The 22,719-nt window shown below is 32.0% G+C and overlaps 2 protein-coding genes across 3 annotated transcripts; one reads left to right on the forward strand and one right to left on the reverse strand.

Moving 5' to 3' along the window:
• The first annotated feature begins 238 nt into the window (after positions 1 to 238).
• LOC125835645 (WD repeat-containing protein RUP2-like) lies at positions 239 to 1,698 on the forward strand. Its single transcript, XM_049514756.1, has one exon. The coding sequence runs from the start codon at positions 285 to 287 to the stop codon at positions 1,395 to 1,397; it is 1,113 nt and encodes a 370-aa protein (XP_049370713.1). The 5' UTR covers positions 239 to 284; the 3' UTR covers positions 1,398 to 1,698.
• A 7,313-nt stretch (positions 1,699 to 9,011) lies between these two features.
• LOC125835650 (prolyl 4-hydroxylase 1) lies at positions 9,012 to 20,445 on the reverse strand. 2 transcript variants are annotated; one of them, XM_049514761.1, is made up of 12 exons: positions 20,137 to 20,445; positions 18,401 to 18,448; positions 16,629 to 16,694; positions 16,160 to 16,212; positions 15,154 to 15,219; positions 14,029 to 14,103; positions 12,277 to 12,351; positions 11,933 to 12,003; positions 11,787 to 11,838; positions 11,596 to 11,685; positions 10,010 to 10,102; positions 9,012 to 9,143 (listed from the first exon to the last, which is right to left on the reverse strand). In XM_049514761.1, exons 1-12 carry the CDS (start codon positions 20,198 to 20,200, stop codon positions 9,036 to 9,038), a joined length of 861 nt encoding a protein of 286 aa, XP_049370718.1. In that variant the 5' UTR covers positions 20,201 to 20,445; the 3' UTR covers positions 9,012 to 9,035. The 2 variants fall into 2 exon arrangements, with proteins under 2 accessions (XP_049370718.1, XP_049370719.1); XM_049514762.1 differs by lacking the exon at positions 20,137 to 20,445 and adding an exon at positions 19,801 to 19,862.
• Between the last annotated feature and the right edge of the window lie 2,274 nt (positions 20,446 to 22,719).

Below are 22,719 nucleotides of genomic sequence, written 5' to 3' on the forward strand. Positions count from 1 at the left end.
TTATTCCACGTAACACAATATGCATTAGCATCCACAAGCATTTAGTTCTTGCAAAAGAAATATGAGGTATATATTCTACCACAATTCCTTTTTTGTCTCCTCCACTTATATACAACTAAGCCATTATACAATTTTTAATTTCCCCTTCTTTACACTATACTACTCAAATTCATTAATCCATCAAACTATATAGTATAATTATACTCTTGTTTAATTTCCAAAAAAAATATATGTTTTGCACTAACAATTCTTCTCTTGGTTACTACAACTAGTATGAATGGGAAATGACAGATATTTCATCAATTTTGCATCAAGATCAAGAAGAAGAAAAAGCAAGATGTGAATGGGATTTTCATCTTTCTACTATTATTTCATCTTGTAATAGTCTTAGTGGATCTGGTTGTGACACAATTGGTGTGTTAGAATTTGACCCTTGTGGTAATTTCCTAGCTTCCGGTGGTATTGCTAGGAAAATTCGAATTTACGCCGTAAAGTCTCTCTTACAAGAAGGAGAAGAAGGCGAGAGGCGCACCAGTACTGGTGCGCCTCTCTCTTTAGATCATGGTAATGCATGTGACTTTTTTATGTGTACTCCGGCGAGACTCGGTAGTTTAAAGTGGAAACCCGGTTTAGGGAGTCGGGTTTTAGGGTCGGGTGATTACGATGGAGTGGTTATGGAGTATGACCTAGAGAAAAAAATGCCTGTTTTCGAGCGTGATGAGCATGGTGGTAGACGGGTTTGGAGCATTGACTATTGTCATTCGGATCCGTTTTTGGGTGCATCCGGATCCGATGACGGAACCATGCAAATGTGGGACCCGCGGTGCGGAGACAATGGGAAGTGTTTAGCTATGGTACAACCTACCAAAGAGTATAGTACACCCGTGTGTTGCGTGGAATTTAATCCGTTCAAAGGTCCAATCGTAGCCGTTGGATGCGCTGACCGGAGGGTCTACGCGTACGATATGAGGAAAATGGTTGACCCACTCTTTATCCTGGACGGACATCAGAAAGCAGTTACTTACATTCGATTTATTGATGAACGTACGATTATTTCTTCGAGCATAGATGGATGTTTAAAAATGTGGAATGCGGAGGACCAAAAGGTCCTCCGCACCTACAAGGGGCATAATAATAGTAGGAGGTTTGTCGGGTTATCAGTATGGAAACCGGGCGGATTAATTTGTTGTGGGTCGGAAAGTAATCAAGTTTTTGTCTACGATAAGAGATGGGGTGAGCCAATATGGGTCTATGGACGCGAACCCATAGGTCTAACCGGGCATGACCATGGGTTCGTTAGTAGCGTATGTTGGCAACAAAAGGACGAAAATCAATGCACGCTCGTAGCTGGAGATTCAGATGGTGTTTTACGAGTTTTTAATGGCAAGAAGAGATGATTGTATATTCAGTGACGTACGCAAAATTTATTGAAAGATGAAGTATTAGGCAAAATGTGTACTAGCTACTAATATTATTTTTCATGAGAAGTCAATCATGGCCAACACAAGAAGGTAACATTTTTTCTTTTTCTTTTTATTTTTCAATTATTCTTCTAATTCTCTAATTAATACATGAATTAGAGGAATTGTTGGCCACTTACATTTGTCTGAAATAGATATAGAGGATATGATTCTATAGAAATATATCTGAAGAAAAAAAGGGAAATTTAAATTGCAATGCTATACATTTTATTCCTTTTTCTCTCTTTATTAATTATTAATTGTAATAAAAGGGAATATTAATTACTGACAGATCTTTGTAGAAAAAGATAAATATGTCTGTTCTGCTACTGAACTTTATAACGAATAGATTCTCTTACAGTTTTTTTTTAAAATTATTTTTTTTGCTATTGTAGAAGCTGGAGAATTATTTTATTGAAGAAAGTACAGACACGTAAATTAAAGGCATTGATTTCTGTGCCATTAATTAATTAAACGACACCAAACAAAAAAGATATTACATGAGTTTAATTTTTTATTCATCTAGTTTTTTTTTCAAAATAAATAAAAATCAATGATTTGTTAGTTTTTGAGTGTGCACGGAGTAAAATATTCGTATGTAATAACTCAGAAATCACGCAAGAGATGTAAAGAACATATATTTTATCACTTTGAAAAGGCTTAAAACCCTTACTCAATATAGAGTCTGAAAACTCGATATATCTTTTTAAAGTGTATAGAAGAAATAAAGCTCTTCCATTATAGTTGTTTTTCAGCTTTTTCTGTCTGAGTTGTGTATCATTTGACCTCATATTAGAGGTCCTCCCTTGAAAAAAATTTACATTCAATTGCAATGGCTAAACTCACTAACATATTTAAGAAATGCAAATCGTATTAAGTTAGTTAAGACGATAATCGATAATCTCTATTGAAAAGGCTTTAATAAAAAGGATCAATCTCTAATCTTCTTTACGAGATATTATGTGTTGCACTAATTCAATCACCTTCGTAGACTTTCATCTGATTCAAGTTAGTGTAAAATGCTTGAATAATTTATTAGATCTCGTTCTTATTGGAATAGTGAATTTTATCTTCTTATTATAGAACATTGAATATAAGTACTTCATCTTCTTTTTCAAGTAGGAGACATTTTTCAGAGGCATAATTTGTTGCTTCATTTTGTTACTAGTGGTGTTTGGTAACTCTCCAGACTTCACTTATAAAATAATTGTGCAAGAGTCTATTCATAAGGACAGTTATTTGAATATTTTTGTATTATAAGTATATAATAGTCCTAATATTATATATACTAATTTGAACTAACTTTTTTGAGATATATATTAAAAATTTAAATATCTTTGATAAAATTTCTAATTCCATTGTTGACGGAGACTACAATGTTAGGTTTGCTTGCGTTGCTCGAATGAAACTTTATTTGATTTTTTTTAATGTTTATTTATATATTTATAAAGTAAAAGACAAGAATTCAATGTATTTTGAACAAAAAAGAGAAACCAAAAAAATATTACTACTGTTTTGTCAGCTTTTGTGAATTGTGCGGCTGTAAATCATTCTCTCTTTTTTTTGTCTTCTCCTTAGCTACTGCTAGCTCTAAAATATTCTTGAAAAGACAATTTAATTAGTAGAAGAAAACATGAAATTTGCTAAAGAAAAATGATAATTTACTTTTATTCCATGCCTTCAGTTAAATTGTTTGTAACGAATAATTTTTTTTTATAACATATCACAAATATTATCTTAAAAATTGAAAATTAACGATTATTTTTGTTATTTAACTTTTGTTGCTAATTCCCATTTTTGTTTAGTAGGACCATAGGAATGCCTTTTGAGAGATGGCAACATAACGAGACGGGTGCAGGATGGGGTGAATTTAAAATTATACGGAATAGAACTATTTTAAAAAAAATTAAACCTAATATAGTGCAGGTTGTTGATCTATAAGGATTTATATGAGTTTAATTTATTTTTTTGGTCTTTTGCTATATTAATGGAACCTGTTGCTTTCTAATTAAAAAGAATTTTGAAAAAGAATATTGAAGTATTGAGTTTTATGAATTTGATTTTGTTTAGTTTTCCGACAAAAAATTTAATCATTTGGTATGGTCATTGTTATTGTTCGAAGTTATTAAACATAAAATAAAACTAATACAATCGTAATTTTAATACAACCCCTTATATGCATCATAGTTGACCTCTCAACGATAGAATTTCAAAAAAATCATTAAATTAATAAAATTTAGTGAGAAAATGAAAACATATTTATGAACTTTATTTTAGTATCAAGTTCAAATATTATTATTTTAAAAAATAAATTATGTAAGTGAATTTATACGGAACGAGTCTATGCAGAACGAGATGGTACATGTTTAAGTCTTTGTAAATTTACTCCGCAATCGCACTACCCCAAACCGTTTGTCATTCCCACTTCTAAGCTAACTCCGATCAGGGGCGGAGGCAGCATATACTTAGGGGGTTCATCCGAATCTCCTCGGCGCAAAATATTACTCCCTCCATCCCATTTTATATGTCACATTTTTACTTTGCACTTCCATTAAAAAATGATGGAATAGGCAACTTAAAAATAGGTTTGATCAGCTTTTAAGCCAATCCAAGCACCCTCTAATTCAACCGTTAAATATGCCCTTTTAATAAAGAGGAACATCAAATGACAAAAAATCATTTATAATCCTTTTATAAACCAACATTAACTAAAGTTATAGGTCATAAAACACACTATATTGGGTAAAAAATAACTTATATATATGAAAAACTAAAAGATGCACTTGTGACAATGATATAAAGGACTGTAGAGGAAATTGATTTGGAGGAATGGCCGATAAAGATTAATCTCAATTAGTTTTTGAAATCACAAATGAGCGATATACAAATATTAATTAAGTTGACATAACTAATGACATTTCTATCCGAAATGTGACTAATAAACATAGTATTTTAGAGTTCGAGAAAAGTTGATGTATAACCTTTGTTACCTATAAATAGTAGTCTTCACTAAATTACGTTGGCATAAATCTCTGAACAATACGAAAGCAATACATGTATATTATAATAACGCTCCAAACTTTTCATATTTACTAAGTCTCAACTTCTGATACATATATTTTACTAAAAGAAAAATAAAAGAAGTTTAGATAAGTTTTTGCCTGTCATTAATTCTGACATCCATGTCACTTTTTATGTTTGGAATGTAGGAATCAAGTTTCAATCATTTTATCCAAATACTCTTTTTCCACCTATGAAAAATCTTATCTTAAATTTTTTGGTGCATGTGTAGGCACCAAAGACACTGACATTGACTACAACACCACTAGCTAGTTTATAATTTTTATTTTTTTCAAACATTGTTATAGTACCGTTAAAATTTATATAGATTGGACTTTTCACAAGTCGTGGTCTACTATATGTATAACTAGTTATAAGTAATGATTAGATTTAAAAAGTAAAAGTAGTGGATTTTCAATAATTTAAAAAAGAATCAAATCTTCATATAAAAGCCTAGCTAAATTTAAGTGGATTTTTTCATAAAGTTTGTATTGTGTCACTTAAGTTATATAGGAATTTATGATACTAAGCGTTAAGAATAACAAAATTTTCATCTAAAATTGAATATTCATTTAGAACAATAAAACAAATGATATTTATTAAGAAGTGCAAAATTGTATGAATACAATTCTCATTTTGTATCTTAATTAATTGAATCGTTCTTTATAAATTTGTATCTCAAACTCTTTGATGTTTTTGATTGTTGGATTAAGTAATTCCTTTATTATTGGGTTTTTTCAATAAATATTTTTTATATAAATATAAAATTTACACAAAATTACTGAGTTTCCTGAATCAACTTATGAACCTCTATGACAAGTTTGTTTTTTTCCTTTTTTGGCTTTGTTGACTCACCTATGTTTGGACCTATTTAATAAAGATGGGACCATAAATCACTTTCATGATTCATAGCGCAATAAATGTCACTTGATTAATACTTATAAGAATAATAAAAAATAGGATTAAATTTTAATCAGTTGAGAATTATAATATATAATATGCACAATTATGTTTTGTCTTTGCCATTAAGCTCTTCGAGGTGTTTGCCTATCGATTTGAATTTTCCTTTTTGTTGGAGGCTAAAGCCTAATTATATGGCATGAAATTTTATTTTAAAATCAATTTAGAAGAATGATCAAAAATCAACTTTGATCATCAAATAATTAAATAATTAATAATAATTTACCTCAAACTTATTGGGATTTGGTTTGTCAATATTTTTCTGCAAAAAAGACTCATTCATCATGTCGTTTTTTTAATTATTGGCTTAGACCTTTGTAAGTGTTAACGAAGGTTAAATTTAGAAATGATTTAACTTTAATTTTTCATTTTATTGTTAATGAACATTTTGTATATCTAGATAAGTATTATGTCAGGTATAAAATTAGCATAGTACACTTATTTATTGCATCATATCTTAATCTTCCATAACTGAAAATAACAATACTACAAATATTTATTGCATCATGTAATATTTAACTGTCTTAGACAGTAATATATACTCAGCTCGTGACTTTTTCAACCAACAACCGCCAACACCACTCAATTTTATTTTTTTAAAAAATATTTTTTGTTTTATCTTCTATAATTGAAAATAGGTAAGTCATATTTCTTTATTTATGGAATTCATATTTATATGATATAGTCATATTATATTATATTTTTTTTAATATCCAAAATTTTAATTTTAAAAAAAGTATTATATTTTTTTAATAATAAAAATTTAGATAAATGATTTTGAAATATTATAAACTCAAAGTTGAGTGATTTTATTAATATAAAATAAAATTTAATAAATCTAAGGGAAAAGAGTCTGGAAAATACTTCAACTTTGACCAAAATTGTTGTTACGATAGCAAACTTTATGGAGGACCTTTTACCCCTACACTATTTAATAGTGTATTTAAAAGGTATATATGTGCCCACGTGGACGCGTTATTATTTATAATTATGCAATATTTATGATGTCCACGTGGGCATATATATACCTTTAAAATACACTATTAAATAGTGTAGGGGGTAAAAGGTCCTTTTCAAAGTTTGGTATCGTTACTGCAATTTCGGTCAAAGTTCAGATATATTTCAGATCTTTTTCCCTAAATTTAACTAGATAAAGTATAATTGAATGATCTCGAGATATTAACTCGAGAACATGCTATTAACTAAAAAAAGTACTAAAATTCTTCTGTTTGGTAATAGGTGTGAAGTTCACACTCATCCATCAACCTTATAGTATAGAAAATAAAAATAATTAATTTGATGCTCAAAATATTTTGTGTAAGCAGGATCCTAAAAAAAGACCGCATCCAAAAAGTGTGACATGGTAATAATGATTTTTTTTTACAATATGAAAGCTAGGGAATTTTTAATTTTCTCTCTCTTCACCTTTTATTTAATAATAATAAATTAAAATGGAAAGGAAAAGAGGACAACACAATATTCTGATATCAAGCAATCCCCCACCAAAAAAACACATTGGGGACAATGAATTTTAGGAATAGATATCTCAACTAATTATTGTACGATGATTTTTCAACTTAAATATTATTCGACATATATTGTGTGATTTAACTATTTTAAATACTGTATATTTTTTAGATATACAATTATGTGAATTATTTTATATATCTCGAAAGTATATAACATACATAAAAAATCAGTTGGTGAATTTTATAGATGATATTATTGATACATAGTTGTGACTTCGTTTTTTTTTTTTTTTTTTTTTTTTTCTTTTGTACATTTTTACTCAAGGTTTTCCTAAATTAAAAGGTTGAGATTACGTTTGGACAGCTTAAGATAGAAAAAATAATGATTATAATAATAAAAAAATATCAAAATGGAATGTTGTCTGAATTCTAAATTTGGAAACGGTTTCAGTACAAAAATGATATACAAAGTACGTAATATACTATATTAATGGATATTTTATAGGCGTTTGGACATGAATTTAAAATTATTTGTTGAAAGTATTAATTTAGGTGAAGATAGATTTGAAAAACCATCGAACGATGTAGTACAGATGTGACTGTTTCTCCCTTAATCAGAGGTCTCGGATTTGAGTTATAGATATGAAAAAAATCTTTGGTAAAGAGTGCTTTCTCCCGAATGGGATCCCATATGGTGCGAATTTAAAACAGTAAATCTTGATGGACATCATTAGAGTATCAAATGCCGGATGAAATTATTTATTAAAAAAAAAAGAAATTTGAGATTAAAATCGTATTTGGTCATAAGTTTTGCAAATAGATAATTAAAAATAAATTGTACTTGTTCTCAATTTCATGTAAAAATTATAGTAGAAACTTTCTCAAACTCTTATACAATCTTATCAAATGAACAAATCTATTCAAATTCACTATTAACAAAGGATTCCTCATAGTAACACCAATTGATTTTTGAGTGTGTTTTATATTTTAAGTCGAAAATAGTTTTATGAAATAGCAAAGTTGCAACCTCTAATAATTATATGGATGATAAAGTGCAACCTCATAGTACTCCAAGTAATTGTCACCAATAAAGATTCTATAGATTATAATTAATACAACCAATTAATAACTTAATTTTATTGTGTGCATTATGTGTGTCTTACGTATATATTTTACATGCCACTCACTTTACCATATCATGCCTAGCAATTAGCATGGGCTAGCTAGCTAGCAAACTATCCTTGAGAATTTTGGGGTGCATTTTTATCAATTTCATGTTTACCAATTGAAGGAGATGGTTACCTACCACCAAACATCGCGAAGGATTCAGTGAACGTGTTGAAACTTAGCAACACAAACAATTCGTTGAATGGTTGTTAGGTATATTGGAGAGTTCAAAACTAATGTGTAACTATTTAAGGATAAGTTTTTCTGTATTTCCTATCCTTTTTGAAACTCACTTATGAAATCACATCGAGTATTGTTTTTTTGTTGTAAAACAACTGGCCTCGTTTATTTAATCTGAATTTAGTTTCATTATCACTTTATCATAGAATTGTCAAGTCTATTTGAGCAAATATTGATGATTGATTTAATCTTTTCCTATCACATGGATTATAGTTGGATCCAAACAAAAGAGAAAAAAATTGTTGAAATAGCACAAATTGCCCTCAAAATTGGTTGGTCCTTCATTTATTTAACAACTAAACTTATGTCTAGTAGATCGTAAGTTCTTTGGAAGCTGAAGTCATATGGTGCATAACTAGAGAGATACTATAATACAAAAATATATACTTATAACCCACGAAAAAGTTTTTTGTTACGAGGAGCATAAGTTAATGACCAGCACAAAATAAGAGAATAACTGCCAATGACCCAAAGTTTTTAAAATTCTCCTTTCCCTAATCTCTCCTCTTTACTGTGTTGCAAATGAAGAGTAAGTTCAAATTAGTAAACTCTATATATGGCTACATTTTTCACAATACAACATGTGTTGCTAATTTTACAAAAGTCATGTCACTCCTCTCTTCTCTTTTCTCCCTATCAAGATACAGTATAGAACAAAAAAATAAGATATATGAGCAATTTAGGATACACTTCTTTGCCTCATCCATTTAGTAGCTGACCATTTCTCTCCTGAGAGTACTTCACATCCTCCATGTAGACTATCAGGGTCAGATTGTCCATCAAGCCCCTAAATGGAAAAAAAAAAAAAAAAACAGCATTCATCAAGTGGAATTCATGGTTTCAGAAGAGAGTTTTTTTTTTAAGATAATAGAAATTAAAGAAAGAACTAATATGAGAAACCGAGAAATCCCCGAGTGCCAGTGGCACGCAGTTTGGAACTTGGATAAAGTACTTACACCTCTATCTTTCTCCACTAACATACCAGACCTTTATCTGTGGCAAGCTTCAAACACGTGACATGTGCCTCACTCACACATCAAGCGCTGCTCTAGTTACTAGACGTCTGGAATATATTGACATACACAAGGGCCTCAATGACATACCTGATGTCCCTTTCTTAACATTCCTTCTTTTTTTTTCCAGAATGCTTTTGACATACTTTCTATAGTATTTTGCCGTGGCTTCTTCACTACCTCTATTTCTTTTCTTTTTTCCGACCAGTTTTGGAATGTTTTTCCTTGAGCCGAGGATCTATCAGAAGCAGACTCTCTACCTCCCAAGGTAGGGGTAAGGTCTGGATACACCCCTATCCTCCCCAGACTCCACTTGTAAGACTACACTATGTTGTTGGTGGTACTCGGGGCAGAAGCTTTTATAAGTCTGTATCCAGTGAATAAATGAAACAATAGTCTCATATCCCATCAAGTCAAAACGATGCACAAAGGAACTAGATTCAACTAAGGAGACTTTGGCAAGAAACATTGGGCGCATGACACATTATGGATGCCAAGTCAAATGACTAACAAGATGTCGTGCAGTTCTTAAAATCTTAAAGCAACCATGCCAACATTTTCAAAGTACTTTAGAGGGTTCCATAGATGAATTTTGTCAAAAGTTGCAGCGAAAAGGTTTATAGTAGGTGAAAATACTAACCATACTCCAAAAAAGAACAGCATCTCCTTTCGTAGGTTTTACACATAACCCTTTGATCATTTTGCCGCCACAGCTACATTCATCAGTGCCAGCCTGATGACAGCATTTGAAATTAAAACGCAGGCATGAAATTAGAAACCTGGGGAAAAAAAGATGTGCAAGAGAGATGGAAAGGCAACCAAAGTTGTTGGAATCAACATGTACGGTTAGGTAAACCAGAAAAAATGGAAAACGAAACATACATGGCCTGGTAACACATTTTCAGGGAAGAGGATACATAACAAGACAAATTTCACTTCTGACCTGGAAGTGAAAGCTTAATTTTGGGAATTTCTCCCTGAAATGTTGTGCTCAATAGACTTAGCACATAATCATATCTGAAATAAGCCAGTTCAATCCTTTCAAATCAAGGTAAATAAAATCAAACAAAACCTTAACAACTCAGTAGACTTTTTATACCCTCCAGCCTTTTTTCCCAACTCCTAAACTGCCTCTCAGACCGCGCAAACTATTCCCATGCCTACAACCTTCTCAGATTGCAAACCACCATTCAAATCTGTACTAGCTACTAGTTATACAATAAATATAGAAATTGGACTATAGAGTGACTGAGAAGATTATAGGCTGTAAAATTTGGTTTAATTCGTTCAGACAATTTAGGATTATAATTATTTTGCTAGGATAAAATAATGGTTTAATGTTCTGCTCATGATAAAACAAGGGCAAATTTAGTATGCGAATTACAAAAAATACTGGCATGATACACAGTAAAGCTAAAATCACCAAAAATTGAACTTTCAAGCATCGCTTCTTTCAATTATGAAACAGAAAGAAATCAAGTTTCCAATCTTTTGGAATTTAGACAAAAGATGGAATGTTTATTGATTTCTGCAACATAAGATCAATTCAAACTTATCTTCAAGCAACATTCGCAAGAAATACAGAAGAACAATAATTGCAGCAGAAAACTCTTGACAGCAGTGAGCAGTCACAAACCCTCAAGAAACTAAATATTAGAAAAGCAAACAAATTCCTCCAGAAACTACTGATTAAGCAATTTTTTTCTTTTTGTTCACAGGGCGTCCACCCAGAATTTGTAGACTTAGCATACATCAAATAAAAGGAAATGTATTTGCAACTAAAACTAGGTATGTTCCTTACATAACAGACAATTCTTCCATCAACAAATGCAAAGGGCAAAAGGATGATATAACTGGTTATCACAAGGTTATGGACAAGTTCCAGCACCATATAAATGTCTACATCCAAAGCAGTTCCATTCGAAATAATACAAATTTTGCATGGAACCCCTAGTTAAGTAATCAAATATTGATTCATATGTTGAGAACACGCACATAGTGCTTAAATTGATGGACAGAGACATGAAGCTTTCATTAAATACCAGGATTATGAAGTGTCAGTACAAATTTTTTTGTTCCTCAATTATTTGACTGAATATGACAAAGGCAACCGACAATAGATTCATTTCATACAATTTAAGTAGAGTACGCTACCAGAGAAAATGGAGTGTCAATAATACAAAAAAGAAGTTATTACTCAAGGTTTCATCATTCATGAGTGATTACCATAGGAAAGTATGTTTCTCCCCCCTCAACATTGTCGCTCAAATACATGAGCATTGTAGCTATTCTTTGACCTCCACGCTTCACATTAAACTGCAAAATAAGCAAGTATTTCTCTCATTTTGAAAAGAGAAATAGACAAACAGAGCAATAAGCCAATAACAAAAGTAACAAACTATTGAGAAAGAACTTACACTATCAGAGAAATAGTCATGATGGGCTCTATAGAACTGATTCTTTTCATACCTGTGCTTCTGCAGATGTTAGCCTTGATACTGACATATATTAGCCACCTATCTCACAATGGTAAACTGAAAAACCAAAAGGTCATAATACATACCTTAACACTTGAATGAGTTCCCCATTTTCTACTGGTATTTGAGAATACACAGAAATTCGTTTTTCAATTGCCTGAAAGTTACAGGAACGCAAAGAATTTCACCAACATAAGACCAAAATTATCAACTACGAGTGACCACATAATCACAATGTCCTATACAGTAAACATTCAATTGTAAACACTCAGAAAAAGAGCAGGTTAAAAATAAAAAAAGGATACCCAATGGGATAATAAAACACTGTTAACTTGAAACATAATGACAAAGATAGTAGCATATCATGTTTTGCTTCAGTAAGGGAAGAGAGAACAAGAGAACAATTGAAAGGACCTTGTGCTGTACGGACCTGTATCATGGGATAATTCCTCTCAACAGGGTTCAGAAACATACCAGAACTTGTTCTGACATCACTCTTAATTCCCTAGTGAAAAAAAGAAGAAGAAGCTATCAATCAAATTGGACTTCAAGCACTAAAAACAAGGAAGAAGAAAATGACAAATCGCAATCATAGCACTACATAAAAACTACAGTGGTATAAGATCAAACCACTAAGGAAGAACTTTCTAAAATTTCAAATCATGTAGCTTGAATCCAAAGAAATAGCACAGAAGATGATTTCATCTATCTAATTGATTCACAAAGGATTGAGGTAAACTAGTCTCTCAGAGGGCCAATGACAAACCTAAATATAGAGAAGTCATTTAACTTTTGAAAAAGCATGTTCATCGTATGAGAAGTCCTATTCATCTAATATATGATTGTTGCCATATTCTTCAATAACTCGCTCCTTCAAAGTTCAAACTAGGAAAGCTAAAGCATGTCTTATTTTTCCTCGTTAAGTGTTTTTTTCTTGAGGAGAGAGAGCTAATCACCTACATTTTCTGGATGAAGTATAGGATTGCATTAACAAGCATCCACGAGATGCAAATAAGTATTAAAAAAGGACATAGCTCCTGTGAAGTTTGATTTTGAAACTCCTAAAACAGAAGGAGCTAACAAAATTCATAAGCTGATCAAATCATTTACATTGCACAATTTGCACAGAAGGTCCATCACACACCCACAGTCTTTTAAGGAATGACTAGGACTTGAGATTCCATCAAAGCATCAGTAGTTCCTCTCCCTCTACATGCTCCAGGGAGTGCAGGCTGGGATCATTTGCCAAATAACCTTCATGGCTTTTCCAACTCTCCATTGTCCCAACTAATGTAGGCATCTTTGAGACTGCAGTGCATTACAGAACATACCCCTAAAAGACACAAAAATATATTACATATGTCCTTTGCCATAGGCAGTGAAGAAAGAGGTAATATTCAGCTTCTTCAAGTACATCTAGCATTGGTTGCACATAATGACTCCTCTCTTAATAAGATTGTCATGTGTAAAGAAGGCTTCAAGTAATGCTATCTGACTGCAGCAGGCTACGTTAGTTGGCACTTGTTTTCCATATCATGGAGCCATTCTTCAAATATCATGTTGTTCCTGTAATGGTTGGTATAAAACATGCTTTCACAATGAACTTCCCATTTTCACTACTTCCCCGTTTCAACCTGTTCTTCACTTGAAGATGAAGTCTTACGCTTATCCAGCTTAGTCAAATAACTCCATCAAGCTGTCTATTTCCTGATCTTAGAAGCTTCTCCTAAATACAATGTTCCATGAGTTGCTATCTCTACATCGAATAATAGTAGCCCATGTCTTACAAAGAGAAACAACTCAAGGAATTCCTCTTTCAAGGTGCACTTTCATAACCATTTCTCATGCGAAATTTGATGTGTTCCCGATTCCCTACTGTGAAGCACACATTTGAACTAAACTCCTCAATGCTAAATACAGAAAATGGGTAGAACTGTCACAAATGAAATACAAATTGAGGTGGTATTTCAAAGTCAGTGCTCTTCTAGAGGCAAACTTCAAAGCAAAAGCTCTAACTTGATCTTTAACCAGAGTACTTTTATTGGCAAAATTAACTTACTGTTAAGTAATTGTGGAAACTCACCAAGCACATTTATTTAATAGAAGTACGGAAATCAAAACTAACCAAAAGGATCATAATAGATGCTGAACATGAGAGAATAATCTTGCATAGTGAGCATACCTTCCCAGTTTTTGCATCTACAACAGTGGAAACATGAAGGCGAGGAATGGCAATCGATCTAAGATAATCACATTCCTGTGAAGGCAATATGATACACATTTCCCAAATTATCAATATGAACTGATGGTACTTTTAAAAATTAATAAAGCTATCAAGATTTCGCAAAAGACCTAGTAATATCATCCATCTATTTAATAGCACATCTAAAGATCAGGATTAATGTATTAATATTCTCTTCCACATCTTCACCCCTTTTCCTGCCTCTCCCATCCATCTGTTAATACGGCCAAGGCATAATACTCAATTATTCAATTGAAATTCATAATTAACATTCTTAACTGACTTTTCACACTTGATTTCTTCTTCTTCTTCTTTTTTTCTTTTTCACGGTTTGAACAAAAGACTTGACAATGTTGCCAAAAAAACAGTGATACCAATTAAGCATAATGAAGTTTGTTCCCCATTGTGCTAAACTAAATTAACTAAATATGTCTCACTTTGAGTATCAATGAGAAGTTGGCAGTAGTTCTCAATCCAAAGAGAAGCTAATTACAATGTTTCTGAATTTACAGATGCTTCTGGATCTGAAATATATTGGGGAAACCCAAGATGCAATTGAAGTCTATCTATTGGAATTTGGTAAACAAAAAATGCATATATTATTGGTAAAATTGGAGCAAGCCAGCAAGGACCATAAAAGAACCTCTAAACATTCTACACTCCAGCTTTTTATGACGGTGGTGTTCAGTCCAGCTTGCCCACACCTCGACTATTTCACTAGGTACCTTGCTATCTCCCACCAACATAGACCATCGGGCAACTTTTCCCATAAGGCTTAGACAGATAAAAAAGCACCTCGTGGTTTTTGTCTCACCTGGAATTTAGACCCTGATCTCTAAGTTTTGAACTTACTTCATTGACAACTAAACCACACCCTTAGGTGCAAGTACACTCCCATATATTATCAACCATGACTTTTTTTTAATCAGTTATATTATCAACCAAGATTTCTATCTCACCAAAGACATATTAACCATATTAAAAAGAGAAAATAACATATTATCAAAGAACATATAGAGATATGCAATGATAGGAAGGAAGATACTAAAAAAAGAACTGGCCTACCTCCGCACTTAAAAAGTTGTGAAATAATACAATTCTTGGTTTCCAGCTAATTATTTCAGGCTTCACCTGCACCAGCATTATGACAAATTAACATAATTAAAAAAATGAAGCAGTAAATGGCATTGATACAGCTGGTCAGTTTAAGTTACAGAAAAACATAGTCCAATATGGACGGATTTTGTCTAAGACGCATTCTCCTAGTTCTCAGACGAGGAAAACAATTGACTGGTTCATCTAAGTCTGAAAATGTCAAAAGAGATTCTCCATTTATTTGTTCAAAACAAAAAATGAAGACCGTACATATTAATGAACATGACTTTCTCATTTCCTGAGAAGTGATTCTAGAGGTCCCAGTCTGGTACTTCTAAACCAGGTAGGCTCTGCTGGTCAAAACATAGACAGAACAAGAAACTCAATTTCATGAGAACATGGGTCGGTTGTTACATATAACTGATACTGTTGGAGATCTGAAAATTACATTTTGTTCTTTCACCTATGACCTTACCTGATCAACATGTCACCATCTAAAGACTGGTTGAACATTTGCATACACAAACCTCATCCCCAGTGTCAACCTACTTGACTAGCATGGATACTAGGAAGGCCAAAAAAGATAAACAATTTTTGTTGTCTACTTGCACGAGGAGAAGTCATTGGAAGAGGGAACATGGCTAAATACATGTTTACCAGCAGTATTTACCCGTACATCTTACTATAAATCGTACATTAGATGGCTTAGAGTTGAGAAAAAATAGCTTTTCTCTAAAAAGTGAAATTATGTACAGGGAACAAAGACAATGCAACCCAAAAACGATAACATTAGTTGCTAAGAACTCATTCCGAAGATAAAATACCATTTCTATCACACAACTATGTATTTCTTGTTTTCATGTATTTTCCGACTACAATCATGCAAATGGCAACAAATTCAAACTGTCAGTTGTATAGTTTCACTGACAAATCACAGAAGTTGAGAAAACAACAGAGACCATTTCCTTGGACTTACATATCCTACACGCAGTGCTATGGCTTCTTTGTCATGAGGCCAATTAGAGATTCCTGAACTCAAACAAAAATGATTAATGAATTGAAAAGTAAATATGTCAAAAGTATCAAGTAAAATATAAATCAAGTTCCAAAATCATTTTAAATATACAGATACAATTATGCCGTTTTAAGTAACTAATTTTCTTGTACATAACTGGTAAGTTGCTATGTAAACAAACTTATTCAAAATATTCTCTTAATTAATTTGTTTTTCCAACTACATTTATTATTTAGTACCGTGCACTTCACGAAAGAGTCTATGGAAAGTATGCCTTAGCTTCTTAGTGCCTGGACTGAAGCAATGCCTCAAGAGAGAGTAGCGCCGAACTCATGCTGCACCAAGCTTCAATGCTTGAGCGCACCTCAATCTAGCCTTTAACAACATAGAGCACATGCAAGCCTAAAAACATTCCCAGAACAACACAAACCTCTTGTTAAAGGAAAATTGCTGCCAGCTAGACTTGCATGCTTTCCACCAAAAGATAATTCTCTGTCTGCAGGAAGTCAGTTACAAGAACTTACATTAGATTAAGAGTACAGTCTTAAGGGAATACTAAGAACATCTCAAGTAATGACTACAATTAACATCTGGAGTGAAGCAGAATAAGGAGTGCTTAGACTAGAAAATCTTACAGTGTTGGTACTTCAAAAAATTTGTTTTCGATGAAGTACACTAAAAGATAAACATAACAATTACCCCTGTTCCGGATCCATGGTCAAAACGGACTGGTCGTTTTCCTGATAAGTTTGAGTCTGGGCAATTTGATACCAGAAAGCATCTTTTGCAAATTTAGAAGGTTTGGAAAAGGGATCACAAGGAGGAAATAATGAGTTCACAAGGTTTGTTGCTTACATCATTGAAAATGGCAATAGAGCAGATCTTTTGAAAGGCATATAGTGTGGGGATACTCATGCTTTTTAATGCATGCTATGGTATATGTGAGAAGCGCAACAATGACTGATCTAACGGGGAAAGAAAAAAAATTGGGACATGAGATTCGGGAAGGTTATCCAGAATTCAGAGTCGAAGAAAGTCAGGAATCCTTTCTCAGAGTTTATAATCTAAACATAGAGGAGCAGGAGAATGTGAAGGTTGATAGGGGCCGGCTGGCTACAAGGATTTTTACCGAAAAAAGTTGGGGCAGCAACAATGAGGAGTAGAAGGAAATATGGAATACGAAGGCACCAGATATGTCACCTTCTTCACGTGATGTGTGGCACGAAACACAACCCACACAGCCGATAATTTAAGGAGCTCCAGCATGAAAAAGAATCCCATGGCTGACAATCTGAAAGGAAGGATTATGGTGAGTTGGTGTATGTGCAAGAGTGCCGAGAGGACACTAACCATCTCTTGTTGCATTACACGAGGTCATCCAACTGTGGGATCTCATCTCCTCGGAATGAGAGAGACAGAAGATTGACTGTAGCACAGAGCAGCATGTGGGAGTATGAAGTGATCAGATCTGTTTATTTATACATTAAATGTGAAGAGAAACTACTTTTGTACACTGATAATTGCGTAAGACCAGTAGAAAAGGGAGAACATGTCTGACACATGTTGTGAATGCTTTTAACACCACCTTGGTTCACATTTAAGGAATAATTACAAAGAAAAAATGAAAGCAGAGAAAGATCTCATATAACATGCGAATCATCAAAATACTTTTTCCTCGTTCTATAACACCATACTTGTTTTCTCTCAATTTCATAGAAGTCTTCCCTAATTTTTTACTATGAAAACTCTTCTCTAATTTTACCAAGCTTAAGCACAAAATGACATGTCAAAAGCTTTCAACTAGCTACAATATGAATGAAGAATCCCTCAAATGAACCTTAAGTAGAGATTATTTGATATTGCACCCACTGGAATCTGATTAAAAAGTAGAAACTACAATAACTACAAAAGAAAGGAATAATTAGAGCAAGTATTGCCTACTTTCACTAAGATGAGCTGCCAAAAATGTTTAAATAGTTAGTTAAAGGATCCACCAATAGTGAACCTTAATAATAAGATAATCCATAGTGATTATTTGGTATTGCACACAGTGAAACATGGAGGACTGGTTTGAATGTTAGATACCACAGCAACTATGAGTGAGAAGAATGATGGAGAAACCAAGAAAATATTAGACTCTCCAAGAACATAAAAGAAAAAACAATCATTTAAAATTATGTACTATAAACCAAGAAAAGTTACCAAGTGAGTCCTCCATCCTACGAATAAATGCTAATTGAATTAAAGCTCCTGCACATCATGCGACAAAATTCATCAGTTTCCATTCAGCAACAAGCAACCAGGAAAACCAAAAGTCCATATCTGTAAAAAATTAAAATATGTATTCTATCCTTTTTTATAACTGCAAAATCCCAGAGAGCCAGTGGAGAAATGTTCGGAACTCGATAGAGAATGGGCTCGCTTCTCTACCCTTGGCCACTAAAATACGAGGCTTTCGTCAGCAACAGGACTTGAACCCATGACGTCAAACTATGTATTCTATTATCAGAATAGAAGACGGGAAACAGAGAAAATTCAAAGTTTAAGCAAATCCACAAATTTCTTTTTGAAGGACAAGACCACAAAGGTAAGGTCAAGGATCAGGGTCTTATAACAAACCCTTCGGATCTAGAAAGATAACTTTTAGTTCTTCCAGCATTTTAAGTTGAACAACGAATTATATAGTTGTCCATGCTCCTGAAAAACGAAATGAAAGAAACCAGCATGTATCTTTTCCAAAGATTCATCCAATATCTGATGGTTCATGCTTCTACAAGTTTTTTAAATGCTTTCTTTTTTAATTTTCTCTGCTGTGCCATATGTTTTATTGTCCAGGACTCTCATTTTCTAATTAAGTTAATAGTTAATGATAGCAAAGTTTATTGTGCTGTGTCATTTAATCCATGAACGAAAAAGAATGAAATTATGATCATTCTGTAAGCTCCAGAAATCAATGGTATTCATCTCATAAAAGCACTGATTTAGTTTTGCATTACTTCACCCTTACTAATAAGAACCTTATATTACTCAACGGACGTTCATAAACACAACAAGTACCGTGACTATGAAACTTTCACCCTTTTTTTTTATACCGTGGTGTCGGGGGATGATCAGAACTTAAAAGAACTCCCCTGAACTAACTGTAAGACATTACAGCTTCACAGGGGAAATGATACTAATTGCCTTATCCCCATTACACCATAATCTGAACCAAAATCAGAAAGCAATGAAGCTAATCAAAAGTAAACTTCCCCTCAAACCCAAAAAAATATATGTAAATTCATAGTTTTAAAGAAGAACCTAGCCATCTTGTGTTATTATCTTTTGTTTTCCTTTACAGAACGACTACCCATTTTCCCAGTCAGTTCATTCAAAACATCCCTATAATACCATTACTTCAACCACACTCATATATCAACTGTCCCACCATGCCATACAAACAATTCACATTAAAATCTTATCTTTAGTAAACAACCAGCATTTCCTTTTCTCATTTTTCTCCTTGAAATCTCAATCATGAATGATGATCAAGTATCAAACTCCCCAAACCAAACCAGAAAAATCCACTTCAAAATGTAAATTTCAAAAAAACAAAAAAATACCATCCTAATCAAGAATGATCATCACAGATCAAACCCAAGTACCCCCTCCACCACCCCAACCCCTAAAGGTTCATTCTTTAAACCTCCATTTCCAAAACAAACACCCATTTGTATCACCATTTTAATTTTTTTCCTTTTTTTCTTCTTTTTTCCAAATGGGGTTTTTAGTTAGTCCAAATTAACTCCAATCCAATCAACACCACTGCTGATTACTATGATCGAAACCGCAAATGCCGGAGGAGAAAGAATAAAAAAATTACAAAAAACAACGACAAATTCAACAGAAACATACATAAATATAAATTGGGTATATAAAAAGATTGAGAGAAATTTCACCGACAATCATTCCACAGGTGACAAGTGTAAGCAGTCCAAAAACAATTCTCATCGTTGTCGCCATCTTTTTCTGCAAAAATTTTCAGTTCCGTAGAAATCTGAACAGAAAAATAGAGGAATTTGTTGTTTGGGTTTTCAATTTTGAGTTTAGGAAAATGTCAATTGGACCGTTTTGGGAGTATTTGTAAAGTGAAAAAATGGCAGAACTAAGAGAGACGTCTTGCAAATTTCAATAGAAATTTGTTGTACGTTGTACGTTGTGCATTGAAGTTTGAACGTCAACTTTTGTAGTCCATAGATTTGGCTCTACTCTATCTAAGCACCAATGCTTTTTGTGTTGGATTTAGATTTCGTTTAGATTTTGTTTAGTTGTTATAAATAAAAGTATATAAAATATTAATTTAATGATTATGTATATAAAAAAAAATAAGAAATGTGTTTGTTATTCAATTGAACTAACAAAATAAAAAGAGTGTGATTGTTAAAAATGGTAAGTATCAGTAATCATTTCTTATGAAGTTATAACTTATGATCATAATTGTTTAGCATCATTTATTAATAATTTAAAATTTATTATTTACATGATATTAATGATTTTCATCATAAATATTTTAATATTTTATTTATATATAATATATTTCTTATAAAATATTATTATACAATCTCTTTAATATGATTGTTATAAAGGGTGATATAATACATAAATATGTCATTTAACTTGAATCTCATTTTATATTTATGCTCTCCAATTTTGAATGTGTATAAATAGACCCTTAAACTTGTATAAAGTTGAATGAATAAACATACACGCATCCTACATGATAATTTGTGTCATACATGTATTGTGTCACATAGGAACCATGTGTCTACTTGTCCAACTTTATACAAGTTTAAGTGTCTAATTGTACACACTCAAAGTTGAAGGGCATAAATGTGAAATGATGCCGAGTTAAATGACACATTTATGTATTAGCCTATAAAAATTGTATATGCAATGAATGTTATTGTTGTAAAGGTAGAATGTTGCTATAGATTAATAGAGTCAACTAAATATGGTAGGATTTTCTATCTTCTCTTCAGTGGCTCTGCCAAATCCATCCGCACTCATATTAGATCCTTAAAAAATATACTACGTACATTGAAAGGAATTGAAACACATTCGGTGACATTATTAAAGAATCTAATCAACATAGCCACTAGTGATACAGAACAAAAACTCAACTCCAAAATCTTATATTGAATAGATACACAAGATTCATCCTCAAGTATATAATTCAGATGTTGCTTCATCTCTCTCCTCATTCTCTGTCACATAAAAATATTTTCAGTTTTTAGTAAATGGGTAATGACCTTTGTTAATGATGAAAAGACATTGAGTTGAAGTTTCATATAGCAAGAAGATAATTTTTAAAAAGATTTTATTTTAGGTGGAAGTCTGTTAAGGTGAGGGGTATATGTGGTTCATTTAATTAACGATGAAGCTATTTTTTTTTATATTAAAATCTAGCGAAGGGTATATATACTCCATTAATAACTTAAAGGTATTGTAACTTTTTTTCGTATATAATACAATATATTTATTTATTTTTGAACATTTTAACTATCTAAAGCATGAAGAAAACAGTGTTCTTAAGTTTGTTCTTATATGCGTGACATGAGTATACAAATTGATTTACTTAATTTTATTTATACCAACTTATATATAAACATATTTTATTTATTGTATAAATTAAACTAGTTTAGATTTGGTTTTATTTTTGGGGTCTAAAATCTGTATAAAAGTTGATGTATATTTACTTTTATGTTATTTTTATATATTTGTACTTATGAAATTAGTATACAAATTGATATCAATCGTGAATGTAAGGTTCTTCGCTAAATTTAATAATACTATTATCCATACTAAAAAAGGATCTTGTTCTCAAAATACAATGATTATCGTAGAGTTTTAAATAAACAAAAGAAAGAATGATGATATGTATAGTAACTAATAAATAAGGCTCATGGATGAATTTTCAAAGAGAGAATAGAGGAAGATAAAAATCTTATGAGATTACCTCAATATTTTCTTTTCATTTTATCTTTACTTATTATTTAATAATTATATTTTATTATTTACCTTATTTTTTTATAGTAGCTCTACCTTGTTCAAATTATGATATGCGACATTATGTAAAAATGGAGAATAATAAAATCTATTCAAATATTTTATTCATTAAAACAATACAATACAACATAGTACATTATGAAACAATACGTAACAACCGTCCAAACAAAGTGACTAAAGAAACTTGTAGTTTAGAAATGATTTTTTATGTACATTTGTTTATTATTAAAAAAGGAAAAAATTGACAAATCTATCCTCGAACTATCGTAAATGGTAGGGATGTTCATGGTTTGATTTGGATCAGTTATTAGTTAAAACCAAAACCAAACCAATTTAAATTGGTTTTTAAATTTCTAAAACCAAACCAAATCAAATAAAAAAATAACCGTCGATTTGGTTAGGTTTTTTTGGTTCTAAAGAAATAAATTTGTTGAGGACATATGCATCTCGATAGACACAAACACTTAGTACATGAA

The sequence above is a fragment of the Solanum verrucosum genome, unplaced genomic scaffold (assembly GCF_900185275.1).
Source record: "Solanum verrucosum unplaced genomic scaffold, falcon-dt-bn FXZP01000128.1, whole genome shotgun sequence".
In the NCBI taxonomy this organism is placed as follows: domain Eukaryota; kingdom Viridiplantae; phylum Streptophyta; class Magnoliopsida; order Solanales; family Solanaceae; genus Solanum; species Solanum verrucosum.